This window comes from Cicer arietinum, chromosome 4 (genome assembly GCF_000331145.2).
Source record: "Cicer arietinum cultivar CDC Frontier isolate Library 1 chromosome 4, Cicar.CDCFrontier_v2.0, whole genome shotgun sequence".
NCBI lineage: Eukaryota > Viridiplantae > Streptophyta > Magnoliopsida > Fabales > Fabaceae > Cicer > Cicer arietinum.
Window position 1 is genome coordinate 55,219,409 of NC_021163.2, and position 22,127 is coordinate 55,241,535.

Consider the following 22,127-nt stretch of genomic DNA (forward strand, 5'->3'; position numbering starts at 1 on the left):
CCAGCTACGAATGCAAAATTTGGAAACGGTTCCTGTGTGGCCATAACAGAAAAGTGTGAGAAGTTTGACATTCAAATTGGAAGGTTCCAGACCACTGTTGAAGCTTACATAGTGGAATTACAAGGTGAGGACATGATTTTAGGAGTGGCTTGGCTGCATAAGTTAGGCAAGGTGTTATTTGATTGGGAAGAAATGACAATTTGCTTGGACTGGAAGGGGAAAACTATGAAGCTGCAGTGTCAAAATTCGGAGAATTGGAGAATCAATCGGGAAAAAGAACTTAATGTTGTTACCACGAATATACTAAAGCCAAGAAAAATCATAACATGGGAAGGGAATAAGGAAACCATCAGCTGGGAACCTGGAAGTCTGCTACAGAATCAATGTCTTAATGTTAGCCTTGAGGACAAGGCTCATTTTGAAGCGGATGGCAATGATAGAACATTGCAAATTAAGAGAAATGAGGGCCCAAATATTGGGGTCCACTCAACCAAGTCACACACTTCACACACATTCAGTTTGTTGAATGATGGATGGGAGGAATAAATGCTAGTAACAATGTCTCTTATTCTACTGATATTCCATTAAAGAGGGGGAAGTGAGAAACACATTCAGTTTCAAGAAGGATGAATGAAAGGAATAAAAGCTAATTAATAATGTCATTTATTTTATGTTATAAGAATGAGGGAATAGGAAGAGGGGGGGCATTCAGAAAATATTCTAAGAAACAATTAGGGGAATTCTTTCTCTGGTTAGGAGCAATTCTGCTCTGGTTTAGGAGTTCTTAGAACTCTGGTTTATTTCTTTTTATGCATTTTCATATTTCCAGCATTGTAAGAGCTTCAGAGCTTGTCAATTCAAATTAATAAAATTCTGTTTTCTATCAGCATTCTATTGGTTATATTTGAAGTAGGCCCTTTGGTATTTTTGAATTTTGAGAATTCTTTGTGTGTGCTCTTAGCATGGATCAGTTTTGTTGACCAGGTTATGAGATTTTGATTGAAGTCAAGAAGCCAAGGTTTTGTGTTACTTTGCTTCTATATGGTGCATTTGATAGGCACCAGTATTTTATTACAAAGAATTAGGGAAAAATATCCCTTGATTACAATATTGACTGTAGATCTTTGTTGAAAGTTAATTTCTATATTAGATATCTAGACATCATTAGCATTTCTTTGTTCTTAAATGAGGAGTCCTTGTGTTTATTTGAAAGAAAGAAGGATACATCATTGCTCTGTTAGCTTCGATTAGCATATAATTAAGTTACAAATTTCAATTATTTATTTTTGCTTTTTGAATTTTTCGCATGTGTTGCTTTTACTTTATGCTTTACTTTTCACCCAGGCGCACCTGATCTACTGTTACTTTTATGTTGGTTACAAAGTTTCAAATTAATTGATTCAGGTTCATAAATGTGTTTCTGGTGGAGGAAAGGTGCTTATTCCAACATTTGCTCTTGGAAGAGCTCAGGTATTCTGCTAAAAATGGCCATTCATCTCGTTATTGTAACTTTTATTTTTCTGTTTGTTTTAGCTAATGACTATAGAAGTAATTATGGCACTTTTCTCAGTATAATGATTCCATGTTGAACTTCTCCCCTTCCCACCCCTAAACTCTCTTAACTCTTTAAAAGAGACAAGATGAGGGGGAGGGAGGGACAGAAAGATTAGTTTTACTTTTTTTTATGTGCATTTTATACTATGTGCATTTATGGGCTCTGTAGTTTCAAATTTCGTGGTTAACTTACATTGTGGAGATGCTAGATTGCTGGCGAGATATTGTTACCACGGTTCATCATTTATGATGTTGATAAAAATGGATTTACTGAACAGTGCTTTTATGATATAGGTTTTTTATATCATCTTTAAAAAACTTATCCAAATATCTTAAAATCATTAGAAGTATTTGACCAAATAAGTGGGACCCCTTGGATATTCTACTTATCCTTGAATCTCTGTTGGTTTTATTTGACCAAATTACCTTAGGTTTCTTTTTGTCATCTTCTCCGATCGGGGGCAGGGTGGGGCTATTCAATTTTCTCTTGGTTTTCATTCAATGAGAAAACAGCCTAGAAAAGAAAGGGTTTCAGATTTGTGATATTTGGGCTATATGAATGAGGGGGTCAAGTGTGAGAATGCAAGGGGAGCCACAAAGGATTTTCCTATAACAATAGGGCTGCACCAAGTGTCAAATTTTAAACCCCTGTCTTCTTACCTTAGTCTTGGATGTATTTATGGAGCACATTCAAGAGCCAAAACTGTTATGTATATTTTTTTGGCAGATGATACAGTTCTACTTGGAGAGATGCTAGAGGAAATAAATAAGAGATTGGAGACTTGGTGACAAGCTCTAGGAGCATACGGCATTCATTTGAGTAGAAGTGAGACATAATATATGAAATATAAGTTTAGTAAAATTTAAAGCACACCAAGTTCGGAGGTGAAAGTCAGAGACTATACCATACCACAAGTCACATGATTTAAATATTGTAGGCCCATTATACAAAACCACTGAAATAGAGGGAGATGTAAACCATCACTTTCAAGCAGAGTATATGAAACAAGGGAGAGCCTCAAGGGGGTTTTATGTGATAAAAAAGGTATAGCAACTATAGCTCAGGCTAAAGGGAAAGTTTTATCGTACAACTATTAGATCAGTGATGTTGTATGGGATGAAATGTTGAGCGATGAAGTGCCAATATGATAGTAAGCTCAGTGTAGTAAAGATCATGTTACGTTGGATGTGTGGAAATACTAGATGAGATGAGATTATGAATGATAGCATTAGAGAGAGAGTCGAAGTAGTTTCAATGCAAAAAAGATTGTTGAATCTGACTTAGGTGGTTTGGGATGTGCTTACAAGACATGTAGATTTTGTAGTAACGAGAGTAGATCAAATGGAGGGTTGTCCAATTGCTACAGGAAGACCAAGAAAAACTATAGGAGAAATTATCAAGAAAGACTTAGGGGTCAATGACTTGGATAAAGATATGATAAATGATAGAGCATTGTGGCGCCGTTTGATCATTGCTAATCTTATCTTGTATGTCCGTACCTTGAATTGCCCATTCACTTTCTTAGCATTTCCATCAATGTCAGGTTCTAGGCAACAGAATATCAATTTTAATATTTAAAATATGTAATTATGTTTTTTTTATCTGTTGACATAATTCTAAAAATAAGTTACTAAATTAACTAAATAAAATTAAAATAGACATTGATATTTTTCAATCCCTGGAGATATGATATTTTTGAAGTTAATCTTCCTTTCTTTTTTCATTTTAAATCATTATATTTAACAAAATGGCGTGTTTTTAGTTCTTATTAGGGACAAAAAGCACTGGCTTGTATGTATTTATCTAAGAGACATTTTACATAAATCCATTTTGACCAAGGTTGGATTAATGAACCACAAAGTGAACTATTACAATTCTGGTGCAGTGACCAGTTTAACTACGAAAATTCACAAACATTGATCAAGATGTGATAAGGTCGTCGTATATTTACTAAGTTATTATGATATATAGGAACTATGCATTTTGTTGGATGACTACTGGGAGCGCATGAATTTGAAGGTTCCTATCTACTTCTCTGCAGGTTTGAATCAGCCAGTCTCCCTGATTTACAGATATACTTATTTATGCCAAATATAATCACTTGCTTTTTGATCTGTCACATTCGAATCCTACACTGAAATTTTACTGTAGGAGATTATCTGGTGTTTGAAATTGAATTGTGTTCTGATGCAATGCAACAAAGGAATGCCTATGTATGACATCAGACATTTTATAAATAGTGTATGGAATAAAAAAGCTGCTTCAATTTTCAAAAAATTAAAGAAAGAAGTGTAGGGCTATTATGATACTAATGACATGTAGAATACCTTTCTTTGAAGAACCTAGATTTATAAAAGGGACAAATCTACATTCACGCCTAGGAATTTTTAATTTTCATCATATCCACCTGTTTACAGTATATTTAGGCTCAGACATAGCCATAAAGTTATGGTTTCCATTTAATGGTTAGCTGATAAATTATAACACCATTGAAGTCAATTAAACAGTCCAACCTGTCAAATCCTATACTTTTGAATCTACTGTGGGGTGCTACTCTATTGCTTAAATGGATGGCTGGTCGTTGTTCAATTATATTACAATCCCATTTCATTAACCAACTAAAGCTGTAGATGTTAGGTGAAGAAAGCACATGAATGGTTTTTGTTATATATCTTATAATTAAGATTGTTGAACGTCATTATGCTGCTGAAATGAAAAGGAAAGGTATATATCTTATAAGATTGTTGAATGTCATTATGCTGCTAAACATAGAAATTCGAACGACAATTATGCTGCTGATATAAAAAGGAAAGGTATATCTTATTAGTAAGATTGTTGAACGTCATTATGCTACTAAACATAGAAATTCAAACGACAATTATGCTGCTGATATAAAAAGGAAAACTAAAATGAGAAAATATTCAAAATTAACTATCAATGTGACATGATTTCTCATGAGGATACCTAAAGAAAATCTTTTTAAGCATAAATTATCAAATTGATATATGCTGCAAATTTGTGGCGTCAACTTCGTATGGAGTAACTAATATGTTCCGTTGTTGTGAAATCTGTCATAAGATACTATCTTGTTAGTATTCATGGTTTTCAAACTTTGCAAATTATAATGATATTATTTTTTCCAGCTTTTTCTTTTCATTTCCATGCTTAACAGCAATAAATAAATAATATAATTGCAGTTATCTCAAATATACTAGTTTGGAAAGATATAATACAATTCAGCTTGGTATATGTGACTTCTTGAGCAGCCTATTTTCTTATTGGTGTACCTCTCATTATTTATTGGCATTTGTGCTACATATAATTCTAACTACTTGAATATGTATTTGTTTCAGGATTAACTATTCAAGCTAATATGTATTACAAGATGCTTATTGGTTGGACAAGCCAGAAGATTAAAGATACCTACTCCACGCATAATGCATTTGATTTTAAGAATGGTGATATTTTTATTTCTAAACTCCTCATAAATTTCACTCAACATGCATGATCAAACAATGTCATAATTCCCTATCATTTTTGCATGCAATTCCATTTTTTAAGGAACCAACAAATACAAGAATTCCTTTGTCTTGTGATACCGAGCCTTGTGTTGAAGGATTCTCGTGGTTATAGATGCCTTTTATATTCAATATCCATTATAGTTAGTTGGCATAAATAAATTATTTTGCTAAATGAGTATGAGATTTAAGGTGAAAACACAAATTTTCAAACAGCACAAAAGCGAGGATTTTGGGGCTGGTTGAATTTTAAAGATTTGAAAAATTGGTAATAAGGGATGCAGGCGAAGGGTTTATTTAAATGTTGTGAGGGTAAAGGAGTGGACTTTACAGCTAAAATAAAGATAGTTGACTGGCAGCTGTGAATAGTAGTACCCTAGAAGGCCAGAGCTGAATGGATACATCCCAAAGTAGGGTTTATAAAATTGGAAGAAAGGAAGTATGTCTACAACCGATCATTAGTCATGTCATCTATATTGCACTTTTTTACGAAGGCTAGAGCTGGTACAGAATGTTGAATATTTTCATATCTGCTGCCGACAATTTTAAATATGTAGAAAAAAAATATAAAACTTTAGGAAATTGGGCTATTTTTGGGAAGATGATTTATTTTGTGTGTTTAAATATGCGATATAGTGATGGTGCGGTGTGTCCTCTAACTTTGATGAACAAGATGAAGAGTAGGCAGAAAAAATTCAGAGTCCTTTGTCATATAAAGCTATGGTCTTTCATATCTAATCAAACATGTATTCGGGTTTTGATAGGTCCTCAGTTTATAAATGCGACAATAAGAATTAATGAGAGATTAGTCAACATATGATAGTGTATTTTATTGATGATAAAGGGAAATTGAGCAAAGGAAACAAACCTTCCTTTTACTCCTGAGAGCTATGTTCACTCCAATAAGAGAGAATCTTCTCTCCACTAACAATTAACATAATTTGTTATACCTCCTTACCAACCTCTCTCCCCTATATACGTGATGGGGCCAGCTCACCTTTCTTGGATTTTCTAACATACACTCTCCATGCCTTAAGTGAACTATGTGTCCCACTAGACACGTCATCAATTCCTTCTTTGTTCCCATCAATACTCCCCCCTTGAGTCACAGACTTGTCCTCAAGTCACGAGTATCACTGCACTAGAAAATGCACTTTAGCTAGGACGGATGACTCCGGACAGCAGCAGCTCTCTGATTTGATTCTCTATTTCATTCTTGTGGTGGCAAGGATACCTGTAGGGGCGAACATTAATAGCGTCAGCTCCCTCCCTGAGATGAATAGCATGCTCTTGTCTTCTCTTAGGAGGTAACCCCTGTGGCTCTGCGAACACCTTTGAGTACTTCACCACTAGCTCATGAATCTGAAGAGAAGGGGTCATATGTGAATCATTGACTGTTCTGCTCAACTCAAGACCCTTTGGTTCCCCTTGTGCTCTTGCAGATAAAAACATTCCTCTATACCATGGTTTGGGTCTTCCCGACAAACTTTGCAAAGCCAACTGGTTTTTATGTTCACTGTCTTCCCCACGCAGCTCCACTCATTGAGAGTCAATGAGAAAACGCAACACCTTTTGTGCCCAATCGACCCACATGCCCCCAATGGAAGCTAACCAAGACATTCTGAGGAGAATGTCAATTCCATCCAAATGGAATAACCAAACATCAATGGTAGATGTCATGTTCCCTAGATCCAACACCAATTTCCTGCAAACTCCTTGTGCCACCACTTTAAACCCATCCCCCAATTTGACATTGAGTGGAGTAGTTCTTTCCACTGGCCATCCCATTGACCTCACCAACTTGTGCGAAATAAAATTATGCGTCACACCACTGTCTACCAACACCAACAAGGGTACTCCTTGCACTCGACCTTTTAACTTGATGGTGCGCACATTCCCTAACTCCTTGGGACTCAAATTATCAATCTGAGCCAAACTCATAATGCTGAGTTCAACTCCTTCTCCATCTTCCTCCTCTGTATCAGCTGCAAGGACTTGCATCTCGCCGTCGTTGTCCTCCTCCATCACCATTACACGAAGCTGACGATCTGGGCATTGGTGACGAGGATGATAGGCGCCACCGCACTTAAAACACAGGTTTTTCTGCAATCTCGTGGGCTGAGATATGACAGATCCCACGATCACGGGGAACAAATCGATGCGAGTCTTGACTTGCAAACTTCTGATTCGACCCGTTTACTCCTTTCTCTCTGCCATCGTTGACTACGACCCAATCGTTGTTTCGCGCTCAACCCGGTTGAGTTGACCCGGTTCCAGAATTAGGGTTAGATCTATAAGTAAAACCTGACCTGGATCCTTTAGGCCCATAATCACGAGGCCCATTCCAACCAATCCCCTTCTCCTATACCTCCGCTTCCACAACACGTGCTAGATTCACCAGCTTCGCACGTGAGACTAGACCTAGCGCTTTGAGGCTACAAACTCTTCCTTGTATCCCATCACGGAGGCCATGGATGAAATACCCAACAAATTGAGCTTTTGGTAAACGACCTACCTGTGCAACCAACCTCTTGAACTACTTGATGTATTCCTCCACATTGCCTTCCTGCTTCAACGAAGAGAGTTGCTCAAACACGCTTCCATCACCGAGACCGCCGTACCTCTCCAACAACGCATCTTTGAAAACTTCCCAGGTCAAATCAATCTTATCTTCAACAAGCGCTTTGAAAAAATGGATGGTAGATCCTTCCATACAGAGTTGAGCCAAACTAACCTTTATCTCAGGACTCGTATGCTGCACTCGAAAATAGACCTCCGCTCGAGCAATCCAACCGGCAAGGTCATCACCGGTGAACATTGGGAGTTCAATCTTCTTCACCGATTGACGAAATTCATCAAGCTTCTCTCCCTGCATCTTCTGGATCAGCTTCTTGATTTGCTTGTCGTCAGCGTGATTCGAGTCTCCATCACTCTTCTGTTTTACAGAATCACTCATGTCCTTGCTTGGAGTGATTTGAGTGATGAACGAGATGAGCCTTTCTTGATCTGCAGCAGCTTGAGCTCGCATCTCAACAATTGCGACCTCTAGAGTTGACATTCTGTTCTCCAATGCATGAACCTCGTTTTCCATCTTCTTCTTTGGGGACATTCACCAAACATTCATTCACTCACTGGTTTGTAATGTATCTGGCAGGTCGGACCAAATTGATAGATCCTCAATTTATAAATGCATCAATAAGAATTAATGAGATATTAATCAACATATTATAGTGTATTTTATTGATGATAAAGGGAAATTGAGCAAAGGAAACAAGCCTTCCTTTTACTCCTGAGAGCTATGCTCACTTCAATAAGAGATAATCTTTTCTCCACTAACAATTAACAGAATTTGTTATGCCCTCCTTACCAACCTCTCTCCCCTATATATGTGATGGGGCCAGCTCACCTTTCTTGGATTTTCTAACATACACTCTCCATGCCTTAGGTGCACTATGTGTCCCACTAGACACGTCATCAATTCCTTCTTTATCCCCATCAGGTTTTGAGGTTTGGTGGTGGGAAATTGAAGAAAAAACACTACAAGTTCTAACGGAGAATATGTGAAATTGTGCTCCAAATTAAATTTACTTTAAAAGAAAAAAAAACTTAAATCAAATCTAGTCATACTGAATTTTTTAACGCATTTTACAAAAGCTGAGAAAGGAGGTATGCTTTGTTGCGTAAATGTGTATCTTCTGATAAGGTTCTATGCCTCACTCACCTGCTTTGGATGTTGCAGTTCACAAATTTGAGAGGTCTATGATAGATGCTACTGGTCCTTGTGTTCTCTTTGCTACTCCTGGGATGATAAGTGGTGGATTTTCACTTGAAGTTTTTAAGCACTGGGCACCGTCAGAAAATAATCTTGTCACTTTGCCTGGGTACTCCCTCATATATATTCTTTTTCTTTACTTCCTTCCCTTTTAATTTTTATAGTTGCTAAATGCAGATAAATGTCTCTCACAATTGTTTTATCACACTTATAAGTATTTGGAAATCAAACTATTATAAACCTATCACCTAGTAGTCAATTGTATATATTATCCGTTGCTTGATGAGTTGGTTTGGATTGTTAGCTTGTTTTGTGGCAACTTAGGTGATAGGCCTTCATTCGCACTTGAAAAGTTGTTATGATTTGTAAGTTTCTGCCTTTCCGGAATAGGAACTTTCGCTATTAGTCTGGTAATTTGGGTTTTGTTGGGGCTTAAATACATCATTGTCGTGGTTGTTATTGGTTGCCCATTACAAAAACCTAAATGAAGACTTACTTGGTTTGTTCTCTCTTGATCTGTCTACACTCTCACAATACTGTGTGCATGAGGATGCTCCTTTTCCGCAGTTTTTTTTTTCTTCCATACTAGCATTGTTTTCCTTTTTAAGAAAAATATGTATGGATGCATCATCGGTGTCGATGTTATTGACTTCCAATGACAAAAGCTAAATGAAAACTCGGTTTGTTCTCTCTTGATATTTTCTACACTATGTCACAACATATATTTTGTCCACATTCATCTTATTTCAATATACTTTCAGTTGTTCTCTATAAATTCAGGTCTGTGTTACATTTGCAGGTATTGTGTGGCTGGAACTGTAGGACATAAATTAACGTCGGGTAAGCCGACCAAAATTAATACAGATCCCGACACACAGATTGATGTGCGTTGCCAGGTACATTTTATCTCCTAGCCTTTTATTTACAGGGAAATATGTCTTCTGTCAATTCAGCCGGAAAATAAGTGTCAGCAGCATATACAAATAAATAAATTGACCTAGTTATCAAAATATGTGTATTAAAAAGCAGGAAAGAAATACTACTACCTGTTTACTTTCAGTTTATAATAATAATCTGAAGTTCTTGAGTTTGGTGCAATGAGTTTGCAATTGACATGATTTGAGAACAAACCTCTCTTGGATAAATAAAACACAAACCTCCGTTGTTGGAGTTGACATTGGAGTACGGGGTGATAATATATTCTTAAGAAGTTTGTGCTCCAGTCAACTAATGCTTGTGTTGCTTACCCAAGCTCTCTATTAATTACAGAATTTGTTATAATACTTCTGTGCTTTTGCATTAAGAGCAAGATACATTGTAATACTATTGAAATTAATTTTTTGTCTAATCACGAAATGCATGAATCCTAAGAATTAAGAAATGCATATAGTTCGAAAGTAAGTTTTAGAGTAAGCCATCAATTTGATTATTGTTCTAAGATCAATGTCACCATTTTAGTCATTTAGATATTGTTGTCACCAAATTAGTCCCTTAAAGATTGAAGTGTCACCATGTTGGTCCTTTGAATAATTTTTTTCAACAAACTAATCCCTCAAAATACACTGTAGTTCCAAAATTTGTCCATATGGATAACTAAGTGATGATACAAGGACTAATTAAGCGACTATTTTATATCATTCAATCTGAGGAAAATATTTAGAAGACTAATGTGGCGACACTAATCATTTGGAGATCTATTCTGGGCCTTACTCTGAATCATATATATATATATATATATATATATATATATATATATATAAGTTTCAAACTGAAAATGTATAGTACAAACTAACATGCAAGGAAATCAAATCAGTTCATTTAGTTTCTCTAATAATTTTGAATTGTCTTGAATTGACAGATTCATCAGTTGGCTTTTAGTCCTCATACCGATTCTAAAGGGATAATGGATCTTGTAAAGTTTCTCTCCCCAAAGCATGTTATACTAGTGCATGGTGAGAAGCCTAAGATGGCTTCTCTAAAAGAAAGAATTCATTCTGAATTGGGGATTCAATGTTATAATCCTGCAAACAATGAAACCGTATGCATTCCTTCAACTCAATATGTAAATGCAGAAGCCTCTGGTACTTTCATCCGAAACTGCTTGAATCCAAACTTCCAGTTTCAGAAATGCAGTTCAGAAGACACGAGCAACTCTACTATGATAGACAAAAACTTAACGCCCAAACTTCAAGTTGAAGATGAAAGAGTAGCAGATGGAGTTTTGGTCATGGAGAAAAGCAAAAAGGCAAAGATAGTAAACCGAGACGAACTTTTGCTCATGTTGGACGAAAAGAAGCGCAAGGTTTAGTTTACATATTGGTGAATGGTAGTGACTCAATAGACTGCTTAACTGAGCCCTTGGCTAACGTTCTTACATTCAAAGCTTTGTGGTTACTGATCTGGAGGAATCAATCAATATTTTGGAAAATATATGCAAATCGAGTAATTTTGCGCATCTCTCTTTTGAAGCATGAATGTTTTAGGAAGGAAATCTTCCAAAGTACAATCAAAGCAGTATATTGCTTCTACATTTGTTCAGCAGTGAAAAAGAAATTTTGCAAGGAAACTAATTTCAGCATTGTAGAGCATAAATAGATGGCCCATGCTTATGTCAGAGCTCTGAATCATGTATATGAACCAACAGAACACCAGATTAGAAGAGTCAGTTAAATGGAACAGCATGAGTTGGAATCATTATACTTTTCTTTGCAAGGAATTTGATTGAGAATAGGCTTGTGCTGCAATAACATGGAGCATTTGATAATGTCTTGCTGTTTGGGATTAACAAGATTCAGTAACTATGTGCTCATAATTTAGGCTCCAGTGTTTATGATGCTGGAGAAAGGAATTTGATCATTTTCGAGTTCTATATAACTTTTAAGAATTATTTTTAAATATTTAATTGGAATAAGTCAAGAATTTGATCATTATACTGTTTTCAATGAATTGCAGTTCAGTTTCGTTTTATATTTTTTGTTTAAAAAGATTGCCACTTGAATGAATTGTTACCACTTGTTGAAGTTTAACTAAAGAGGATAAGATCAAATGGATGAATACTAATGGAAATTATACTATTTTGATTTGTATTACACAATGGCTAAATACCTGTTTCTTTATGTGGAACTTCAGGTTGAGTAAAATAGTTCATTATTAAACATGATTTATGATCAAATAATATGGCACTGCTTGCTTAACAAGACATAACACTGTCGAGTTTGATTCGCTAAATCGACACTATATAATGAGAACGAGTCATCATCAAACACAATAGGAAAATATGCAAATGGAAACCGTCCAATAAAATATTCCTTGAACTCGTAATCCGCAACAATATATAGTCTCCTGAAAATATGACTCTACAAAGTAGAATATCACTGAGGGCAACTAGTCAGGTTGCTACTGCTAGAATACATACCCGACTGAGAGGAGTTATCCAATGAATAAGTTGAATACACTTAAGGGAAAGTCTACCATATAACTAGACTAATTGAACTACTGATATACATATATCAAAGTTTAGTAAGGAGGACTTTCAATAACAAGCAGATAATTGGGACAAAAATGTAGAATGTTTGATTTTACCAAGGTCAAATGTTAAGATTTTTTTTCAATAAAATTTTCTCGTTAATTTTCAATCACTTGCTCTTAAGAGTTATAAACTAGTTGTCTCTTTATGCTTTCTTCAAACTTGATTGAATTTCATGCATGACCACTTATTTGGGTTGTCTTTCTGACGATGATACTGTTTTGTTGATACTGTGTTGTTGAGGTGAAGAATTGAGGTACTGTGTGACGAGAGGTTACACATTGTCTTTTCAAATAGTGTAATACCGTTTGGTCAGGCAAGAAATTCAAATTTAGAGAAAGTATAAAGAGATAAGTTTGTTACTCAAATAGAAATTGAAAAGAAGGGATTTCATTTCAACGACGTACAATAAACAAATCCAAGAGTTTCCCTTTTTATCCATCATTTTCATCATTTGCATTAGACTCTCATCAAAGTTAAAATCACTGACTACACAAGTTTCAAGCTGTCTTTGAGTTAAATTTAAATTGTTCAATTTTAATCAGACAGTTTTGAAATGTTAACTCTACCTGACTGCACCGAACCACAACTGAATATTACAAGATCTCAATAAAGAACCGGTTGTGTAATACCACTTGTATGTATAATTCTGCAATCAAATTGTAGCTTCAGGCTTAACATGCGCATTCAGCCTGTTTTCACCACGATAACTAACATAGGCAACTACTTAAAGCCACAAACATGTAGTGATTTACAACTAAGGGAAAGGACAGCTTTCCTTTCTGAATCTTTGTCTATGAAATCATCTAATCATTAACTCGTGATCAATTTTACTTTCAATTTTAGTATAAGATCATAAATATACCATGGTTGTTATAGGAGTTCGCAACAGCAGTTATTTTGACATCAATTTGTATCAAATAGCATATTGCAAAGTAATAGTGATTTGTCATATTCCAGGTAGAAAACTATTTCTTTCAAAACTCAAAGGAATATTCATTAAATTAAAATATAAATAGTTGATTAAACCAAATGCAATATAAAGAGCTAATCCGTCCCTCAAAAAGAAAGTAAACCACAAAAGCAACAAAGTATGAAACCTAACATTCTTAACATAGTTTTTATCATAAAACCAAAACTGGTAAAAACTCAAGCTTCAACCTTTTCTTCCTCCAAGATTAAGGCCTTTCCTGTTGGCTTTGCCAAAAGATCTGTGTACTCTTGGAATGGAGATTTGCTGAAGCGAGTCTCCTTCCAGAATTCAGGTGTCAGGAAACCATAAGTTTTCAGCAGACAGTCAAATGTAGCCTGCAAAAATAATTAGCATTAATACCCCCTTTTAAAGCAAGGATGATGACATACAAACAAGAGCGGCTGATTTTTTTAAATTACAGACCTTCAAAAATGCATTTGAATAATTAAAAAGACAACACACAATAAACTACCAACCAAAACCAACCCAGAAAAAACACAAAGAAACTAGCTATCAAACAGTCTCATACATTTCATCCAGAAAATGTGTAATACTATGTCATAGTTCAATTATACAAACAAAAAAGAATATAATAATGTTCATAAACCACAAAAATTCAATACATTATTCAAAGGCTTTTGCTCAAAAATGATGCATAAAATGAAAATGAATCCAGTTCTTTCAAGCCTGCGAGAGAGTGTGAGATACAATTTTACATTTCACATTATAAAGAGAGTCCCTTATTTTCATTTGATATGTTAAATTTTAGGATTTCACTTTTCCAAAGTGGTCAAATCAGTTTAAAGTGTAAAGTGAGTAATACGTTCCATTGACAAATAGATAAATAAATCAATGATAGATATAATAAATACATTCATAATCAATCAAAGATCAGTCGAAATACCAGCCCATAAATTTTTTCACTTCAATTTAGACTTTCATATATCAGTTTACTTCCAACCAAGTAAATCTTTCAATAAAAATATTGTATGTCCCGCAATGAAACGATATATGATTTTTTTCCATCCATATCCCTTACATTCAGAACAATGAGGTAAGTAAAAACTAACATATAATTGTCCCAGTCAAAATTCGAATTTTCATCCTTTAGTAGACCTCATTAATCAACATGACATACGATTTGATGCATAACAATAAAATCATTTAAATGTAGGAATTAAAAATCAAAAGAAAAAACAATTGCAAAAACTAATTTAAGACTGAACTAATAATAAACAAACACAAATAAATAATAATAAAAGAAAAAAAATAGAATAAAAAAACACAAACCTTGACGAAATTTCCAAGGGTCTTAGTAGATCCTCTTGAAGAAGTAAAAACATCATCAATTCCAGCAAACTGCAAAACCTTTTTAGGAACCCTAGCAGCAACAATACCCGAACCACGAGGAGCAGGAACCATTCTAACAGTAACAGATCCACATTTCCCAGTAACTTTGCAAGGAACAGTATGGGGTTTCCCAATCTTATTACCCCAATAACCTCTCCTCACAGGAATCACAGAAAGCTTCGCAAGAATAATTGCACCTCGAATCGCGGTAGCAACCTCCTTACTACACTTAACACCCAATCCAACGTGACCGTTGTTGTCACCTACAACAACAAAGGCTTTGAACCGGGTTCGTTGACCGGCTCGGGTTTGTTTCTGAACCGGCATGATTTTCATCACTTCGTCTTTGAGTGTGGGACCCACTAGTGTGTCGATAATTTGGTGTTCTTTGATTGGGAGTGAGTGAAGGTAGATGTGTTCTAGGCTTCGGATTTTGCCTTCTTTTACGAGGCGTCCGAGTTTGGTCACTGGGACCCATTTTTCTTCTTCTTCGCGACGGCCTCCGGATCTGCGGCGCCCTCTGCCTCTGTCACCGCCTCGGCCTCCACCGCGGCCTCCTCCGAAGCCTCTTCCGAAACCACCTCGTTCGCCGCCTCCGCGTTCTGCCATTGTTGGTTGAGTTGAAAGAGAGAGTGCGTGTGCGGCGGTGAAGCGAAAACAAACCCTAGAATTGCAGAGAAGGGAAAGCAGAGTGATGAGATTGGTGTTTTGTAGGGTTTTTGTTGGTGATATATGATGATGACGTGGAGGCTTGTTTCGATATTGGGCTTGTTCGTAGTGTAGTTTTGGGCTTTTTCTTTTTAATAATGTGGAGAGTATTTTCCGATTTTCATGTAATTGATTTAAAAAAATCATTAAATTATACACCATACTATATACCTATGCTCACATTTTATAAGAATCACTGATTTCACCCCCTTTCTATAAAAAATCAAACAAATTAAATTTTTTAAATTTTATTGATTCTTTACTATCATCAATTTATGGAATTAATCCACTTATTTTAAAAATTGACAGTTTTAATCTCTCACATATTTTTTAATTAAAAAATGACAATTTAGCATACTTTTAATGATGTGATATACAATTCTATTATATAGAATTATATATTTGTATAAATTATTTCTATGTCATTAGTTAAATTAAAAATATAAAAAAATTTCGAAGTTAAAATCTAAGTTTTTATGGCATTTTATTTCAATTTCATAAGTGTTAATCATTCTACGTTATCATATCATATGTCATATCATTTAAAACATTCCACGTCATTATTTTTTAGTTACAAATTTAGAGGGAAGAAACAAAACTATCGACTTTTAAAATAGATGAATCAATTTTGTAAATCATTTAAAATAAAGAAACTAAAACTGCAATTAAATTTTGTTTACAAATTTTATATTTGTTTATCAATAATCAAGTAAAGTACAATATTGTACATATAGTGGAATTTGTTTAATTAACTTGAAATTAGAAATTAGACGATATGTACTTATAATGGTCAATATGGAAAAAAAATCATTGGAATAATAGAACATCATACAGTAGACTGCTTTACTTTCATTGCTTATAACCATGTGAATAATTTATTTTTATTTCATATTGCTGCAAAATATCAACGTACAACTTGCTTAAGTAACATTATTCTGAAGTATGATGTTTATCTTCATGCACTAGTTATGATTGAATTGAAGGACTCCTCTACATGAAAATTGACAAGACAAAAAAATGATAAAAACGAAGTTATATTGTTGATGTTTCATTATTTCTGATGTCTTCTATGCATTTCCTATGGGTTTTTTTTTTTGTTGACATTCATTTGAAATTGATGAAAATAATGCTCAAGCTCTTTTTTTTTTTATCATGGTTTATATTATGATTATGATGATGAAAATAATGTTCAAGCTCTTATTTTACTTATTGCTTGACTTCCTGCTAGTGTTTCTTTTCTTTTTCTTTCAACTATTAGGATATTGAAATTGAATAAACAACCATTTTTAAAAAAGAGTAAAGTTTTTTATAATCTTCTTTATATTTCAGTTGGTCTTGCTTTGTTTCTTATGGTTTTGATCATTGTCCAAAATAAATTTAGTTTCTCAACAATTGAGTATGTAGTTGGTGTTATTTTTTTTTGCTACTTCTTCCACTTGTTGTGGTATTTAGAGAGGAATTTAAGCTCTTCAAAGAGAATTCTATTTCTCAATTGAAAGTTATCAATGAAGTCCCACGTGAACAAGAAATGGAAGTGCAAAAAACAACATCAACCATTAAAACAAATTTGGAGAAGAAAAATTATTGTTTAAAGACTCTGATTAAACCTCCAAGTCGTTACAGCTCTTTCACAACTTAAGAAGATACTTGTGTTGTCAAATTTCATTGAACTATGAAATAGCAAAAGCATAACTCACTGATTTGGTTGACATTATAAAACTGACTCTCTTTTTTCTTTCTTTGTTTCATCTTTAGTAATTTTGAAATCATGGAAACAAAAAAGTTGACATATAACAAGCTTGTTGGCCTGATGGTAAAATTGATTGTAATGTAGGCTCTCTTATGGTTTACTTTTTGTCGGTTCACTTTTGGTTTCGACTGCATTTGTTTCAACACCTAGGCAAAACATGTAAATATCCTTCTTAAATCTCTTATCAAACTCGAGAAACATAAATAAAGGCATATTTGAATTGATTTATTTAAACTTATTTATCGGTATAAGTATTTGTAAGACTATTTGAGAGAGTTTATGAAAACAACTTATGACATAATCGTAAATTTATAGAAACAATTTATAACTTATATGAAAATAATTTGACTTCATTTTATCTTTTGTTTTAGAAATAATTTTTGCATAAACACCTATATAATAAGAATTTATGCTATTAATTAAGTTGTTCATCTAAATAGGGTCTAAATATTTGCATTGTTGTTTATTGAATATGTTTTAATTTGAATTGATTTGTCTATTTGTCTATCTCTGTGTCGGTGATCGTATGGTTAATAACCTATACAACTAGCATTGTATGTTGTAAAACTCTTGAAGAAGCAGTTCATATATCTGGATGGCTATGAATGAGGAATTGATATATTTTTTTCTTTAGTTGATATTTGATAATATTTATCAAGATTAATTGAGATTAATATATACTTTGTTTTTTATAGGTAACAAACATAAAATCTCCAAGAGATGGTAGACGTTCTTTTAAGTCTAGCTACCAACTTGATGATCGTGGAGCAACATCATTAGAGACTAATTAAATATTTTGATGAAGAACTTCAAAGTTTGATGGAGTTGTTTTGTATGTTTAGTCACTCCACCAATGTTTTGAATTTTGAATATTTAAACTACTTTATTTATTGTTTTAGTTAAATTCAATGTATGAATTGGTGTTATTACTATTGAAAAGATTATATTAATTGATTTAGTCACAATAGTTATATAATTGTGTATTTTAATTATGTGGATGATATTTATGAATATTTTTTTTATTTTAATTAATAAAAAATTTAATTTATTTAACAAAAAATAGAGAAAAAATTGGATCATAAGTTTTTTATTTTAAATTAGTATATTTGCGACGGTTCAAACTGCCTCAAAATACTTATAGCGGCGTTCAAACTGCCTCAAAATGTATATAGTGACAGTTGATAATTGTCGCAATTTTATAGGAACAAAAAAAATTTAACGTGCTTAACGACGGTTCTAACTATCGCAAAAAATATGTAGAGGCAATTCGAAAACTGTTGCAAATGTTTTCGACAATTAGAACAACGGTTGTCTGACCAGTCGCAAATTGGCCTCGCGATACACAATATGCAACTGTTGGAGAACCATCGCAAACAACCATTTACCACAGTTATAATCGTCGCAGATGTCCTTTTTAACCGCTGAAACCTTTTTTTGTTTGTGAATGTTTTCTAGCTCCCAAAATTCTTTGTTCTATGCTCACGTGAACTCTCCCTAATTGATCTAGAAATCACTCATTATCATTAACATTGTTTTTAACAAGATACAAGTCATGTCATATATAGTTATTCCTTCCCTCCAATTAGTTATAACCATAACTAACTAACTATTTGTAATTAACTGAACAGAAACTGAGACAAAACAGAATAAAAGGTATCACATTAACTTAATACAAAGTTTTTAGACTTTCACTAACTAAGTAAGCACAATTATAATCCACTATACTTCACAGCTTCTCTTTGCTTTTAAATTTTGAAATAGATGAACATGAAAATAAGGAAACCATACCTTGAACATTTCTTATGTGTTGTTTCTAAATTTAGAGTTTTTATAACTGCCGGAGAACTATTAAAAAAATTGAATTCCATCATATTTGGGTTTACTCTCCTTTAGTTTGTGTCTTTTCTGCATGCAATATTTGGTAAAGAATGTCACTTGAAAGTTAGATCCTCTCATGGTTACAAAATTTTCATATCAACCATGGATTATTTCAAATAAATTTTTCATTTTTCTCTTAACTTCAATTCGTTGTCATTATTATTAGACCATTATTATGGTGAATCCTATTATGGAGTACTTTGTTTTTCTTGAAAAGAATTAGTCCTGGTAATTTTGATAAAACAAATGAGGTTATGATAGAAGGAATGGACATTGGTGATAGAAATAATTGGTTGTCACAATCTATAAATTTCTATATTTCACAAAATCTAATATCTAAGCCCCATGAGGGTGATTTCTAGTTTTATTTTTCATTTTTATTTTTTAATATTTAATTTTTAAATTTCAGTTCTTAATTTCATTTCTAAATTGAGTTTCAATTTTTATTTTAATTGAATTGAATTATTTTCTTTGTTCCATCTTATTATAAAATTCAACAAATATAAAAAATATTAACATATAAAAAATAAAAGATCATTAATAAAAAATTATATTAAATATTAATTATTTTAAAATAATTTAAATATTATAAATTTTAATTTAATTATAATTTTTTTAGTAATATTGGTAGTTGTAGAATGTGGCTATCGTAGTAGTGATTAGTCGTTGAATGTGGTTGCAGCAGTCAAAAGAGGTGTTTGACAATCGGAGGTGGTGGTGAGAGAAGATGGTCGGAGATCTATGGTCAGTTGTTGTGGCCAATGATGGTGGTAATGGTCAGAAGATGGTGGTTACTGTCAGTGGTCGGAGGTGGGTGGTCAATAGTGGTGCCAACAGACTGAGATGGTAGTCGATGATGGTGGTAGTAGTCAGAGGTGACTGGTCGGTGATGGTGATCGGAGGTAGGTGGCGGAGGTGGTCTAAGATGGTGGTAATGATCGGAGATGTGTGGTTAGTAGTGATGGTGTTGGTGGTCAATGGAAGTGGTTGGTGGTAGTGGTTTGAGGATGATGATTCTAGTATGATTCTACATTTAGCTCAAGCATCTTTTATATCCAAAATAATTTGAAGAGTAATAAGGATAACAAACTATGAAAAATAAGATTAAGAATATTTGTGTGAACTTGCACAAGTCCTAAAGGATAAGCAACACAAAAGTGAGAAATAACATTGTTCACTAATCATCCTTGCACATGAGAAAATTGTGCGACAGCACAAATGTACAAAATGTGTCCTTGAGTGCAGGCTACTCTAATCTGTTGGAAAAAGGAAAAGTAAAAAAGCAATTGTCACATCAAAAATAAAAATTTCATCCTCATTCTGACGAGAACCAACGATGGACCACCATACTCATCCTCTCAATTTACTTAAAAGGATAGATCAAATGGACAATCATATAAATTTTCAACAATTATATCTTAATGCTCCTAATATTTGAAACTTCATGACTTCTATAAATTGAGATAATCTCATCCTAAGAAAATTAAGAAAGCGATTTACAACCAAAGCTCTGCAAAAATAATCTCATCACATCTTTTATGTACTTATATTTTTTTAAAGCTTATTATACATTCATTTGAAATTATTAAAAGAAGTATCAAATAGTTTTAAAATTTTATAAAAATTTATAGAGTTTATCTACTCAATAAGATTTTTTTTAGTTGATGGTTAGATTGTTGAAACTCATCGTTTATATTGAATTATTAAGAGAAGTAATTCATCACATATTTACTTTTTGAATCAACGAATCTCCACCCTATGTGCATATCATCTAAAATCTGATTTATTATCCTTACATAGAGAATAAACATTTAAAAGTAAATTTTAAAAAAGAGATATCACTATTCAATCCCTTTTAGTGATATTTTAATTACTTCAAGTCGATTAGATATGGTGGTTGTTGGAGTGTTATATTTGTATACTAGTGGTGACATATTAAATTTTAAAACAAAAACAAAAAAATATAAAACATATGTTTTTAGTTTTAAGGAAAAAATGTTTTGAAATTAAATAAAAATAAATTCAACTTCATTTTGCCCGAACAAATTTTGGTTTTGAAATTCAATTTCAAAACCAAACACTAAAAACTTACAACCATCATGTTAGTTTGTGATGTTGATGAGTAATGACGGTAGTAGACATAACTCTATACTAAGTGACAATAACATCATGGGACATGGTTGTCCCCAGTTTAAGTGATCTTCTCTACTCCTGAAAAAATTGGAAATGAGTCAATTTGAGTCGAACTTAGGTCCAACTCAACTCGTTAAGTATTTATTCAATTCGAAACTCAACTCAAGTTTCGTAACAAATTTATTTTACATCTCAAACTTTCAATTCAAGTTCACAAACATTCGGTTTAATTTGATAGCTCGAATCAAATGAACCGGAAAAAAAAATTATAAATAATAAAGTTGTATGTCTTTTTAACAACTTTCAAATGATATAAATAATTTCTTAATATTTCATTTTAGAATGACATTTACATTGTGTTAAACATCTTCTTCAAGCACTTTAATTAATACTTACACCTAAATTATTTTTATTTCGTTTTAAAATGACATTTTCATACAATATATATATATATATGCTAAATTACATTCGTGGTCCCTTAACTTAATTTCAGGTAACATATTAGTCCTTTATCTTTTTTTTTCCCGACTTGGTCCTTTATTTTAATTTTAAGTGACAATTTGATATTTGATATTTTAAAATTTCAACAATATTATCTTTTTTTATACAAAAATTAAAAAAAAAATTCAAACAAAACTCATAAAATTAATTATATTCTTCAATATAATACAAATTTCATCAAATTCGTAAAGCAAATCTTCAAATAAACTCGTATTTTCATACTTTATTTGATATTGTTATGAATAAAGGACTAAATCGGAAAAAAAAAAAAAAAAAAGATAAAAGACTAAAACGTTAACTGAAATTAAGTTAAGGGACCACAAGTGATATTTAGCCATACACTACGCCAAAAATGACATTTAACAGCGCCCCTTTTACAGCGCTTGCTAAACACAAGTGCTGTTGTAAATATATTTTAAAAATAATGGAGCCTTTTACAGCGCTTTTTTGACAAGCGCTGTAA

General features: G+C 33.2%; 2 protein-coding genes across 2 annotated transcripts in view; one reads left to right on the top strand and one right to left on the bottom strand.

Annotated features, from left to right (window-relative positions):
• Window positions 1-11,812, top strand: part of LOC101512307 (cleavage and polyadenylation specificity factor subunit 3-II) — a 16,292-nt gene extending 4,480 nt beyond the window's left edge. The window contains exons 6-11 of the mRNA XM_027333150.2: window positions 1,405-1,470; window positions 3,527-3,596; window positions 4,909-5,013; window positions 8,813-8,954; window positions 9,645-9,741; window positions 10,704-11,812. Coding sequence (XP_027188951.2) covers window positions 1,405-1,470; window positions 3,527-3,596; window positions 4,909-5,013; window positions 8,813-8,954; window positions 9,645-9,741; window positions 10,704-11,153 — 930 coding nt within the window. The 3' untranslated portion in view covers window positions 11,154-11,812. The remainder of the gene's footprint in view (window positions 1-1,404; window positions 1,471-3,526; window positions 3,597-4,908; window positions 5,014-8,812; window positions 8,955-9,644; window positions 9,742-10,703) is intronic.
• Window positions 11,813-13,342: 1,530 nt separating this feature from the next.
• On the bottom strand, window positions 13,343-15,399 carry LOC101512637 (uncharacterized). The gene is made up of 2 exons (XM_004498191.4): window positions 14,635-15,399; window positions 13,343-13,679 (listed from the first exon to the last, which is right to left on the bottom strand). Exons 1-2 carry the CDS (start codon window positions 15,301-15,303, stop codon window positions 13,521-13,523), a joined length of 828 nt encoding a protein of 275 aa, XP_004498248.1. The 5' UTR covers window positions 15,304-15,399; the 3' UTR covers window positions 13,343-13,520.
• Between the last annotated feature and the right edge of the window lie 6,728 nt (window positions 15,400-22,127).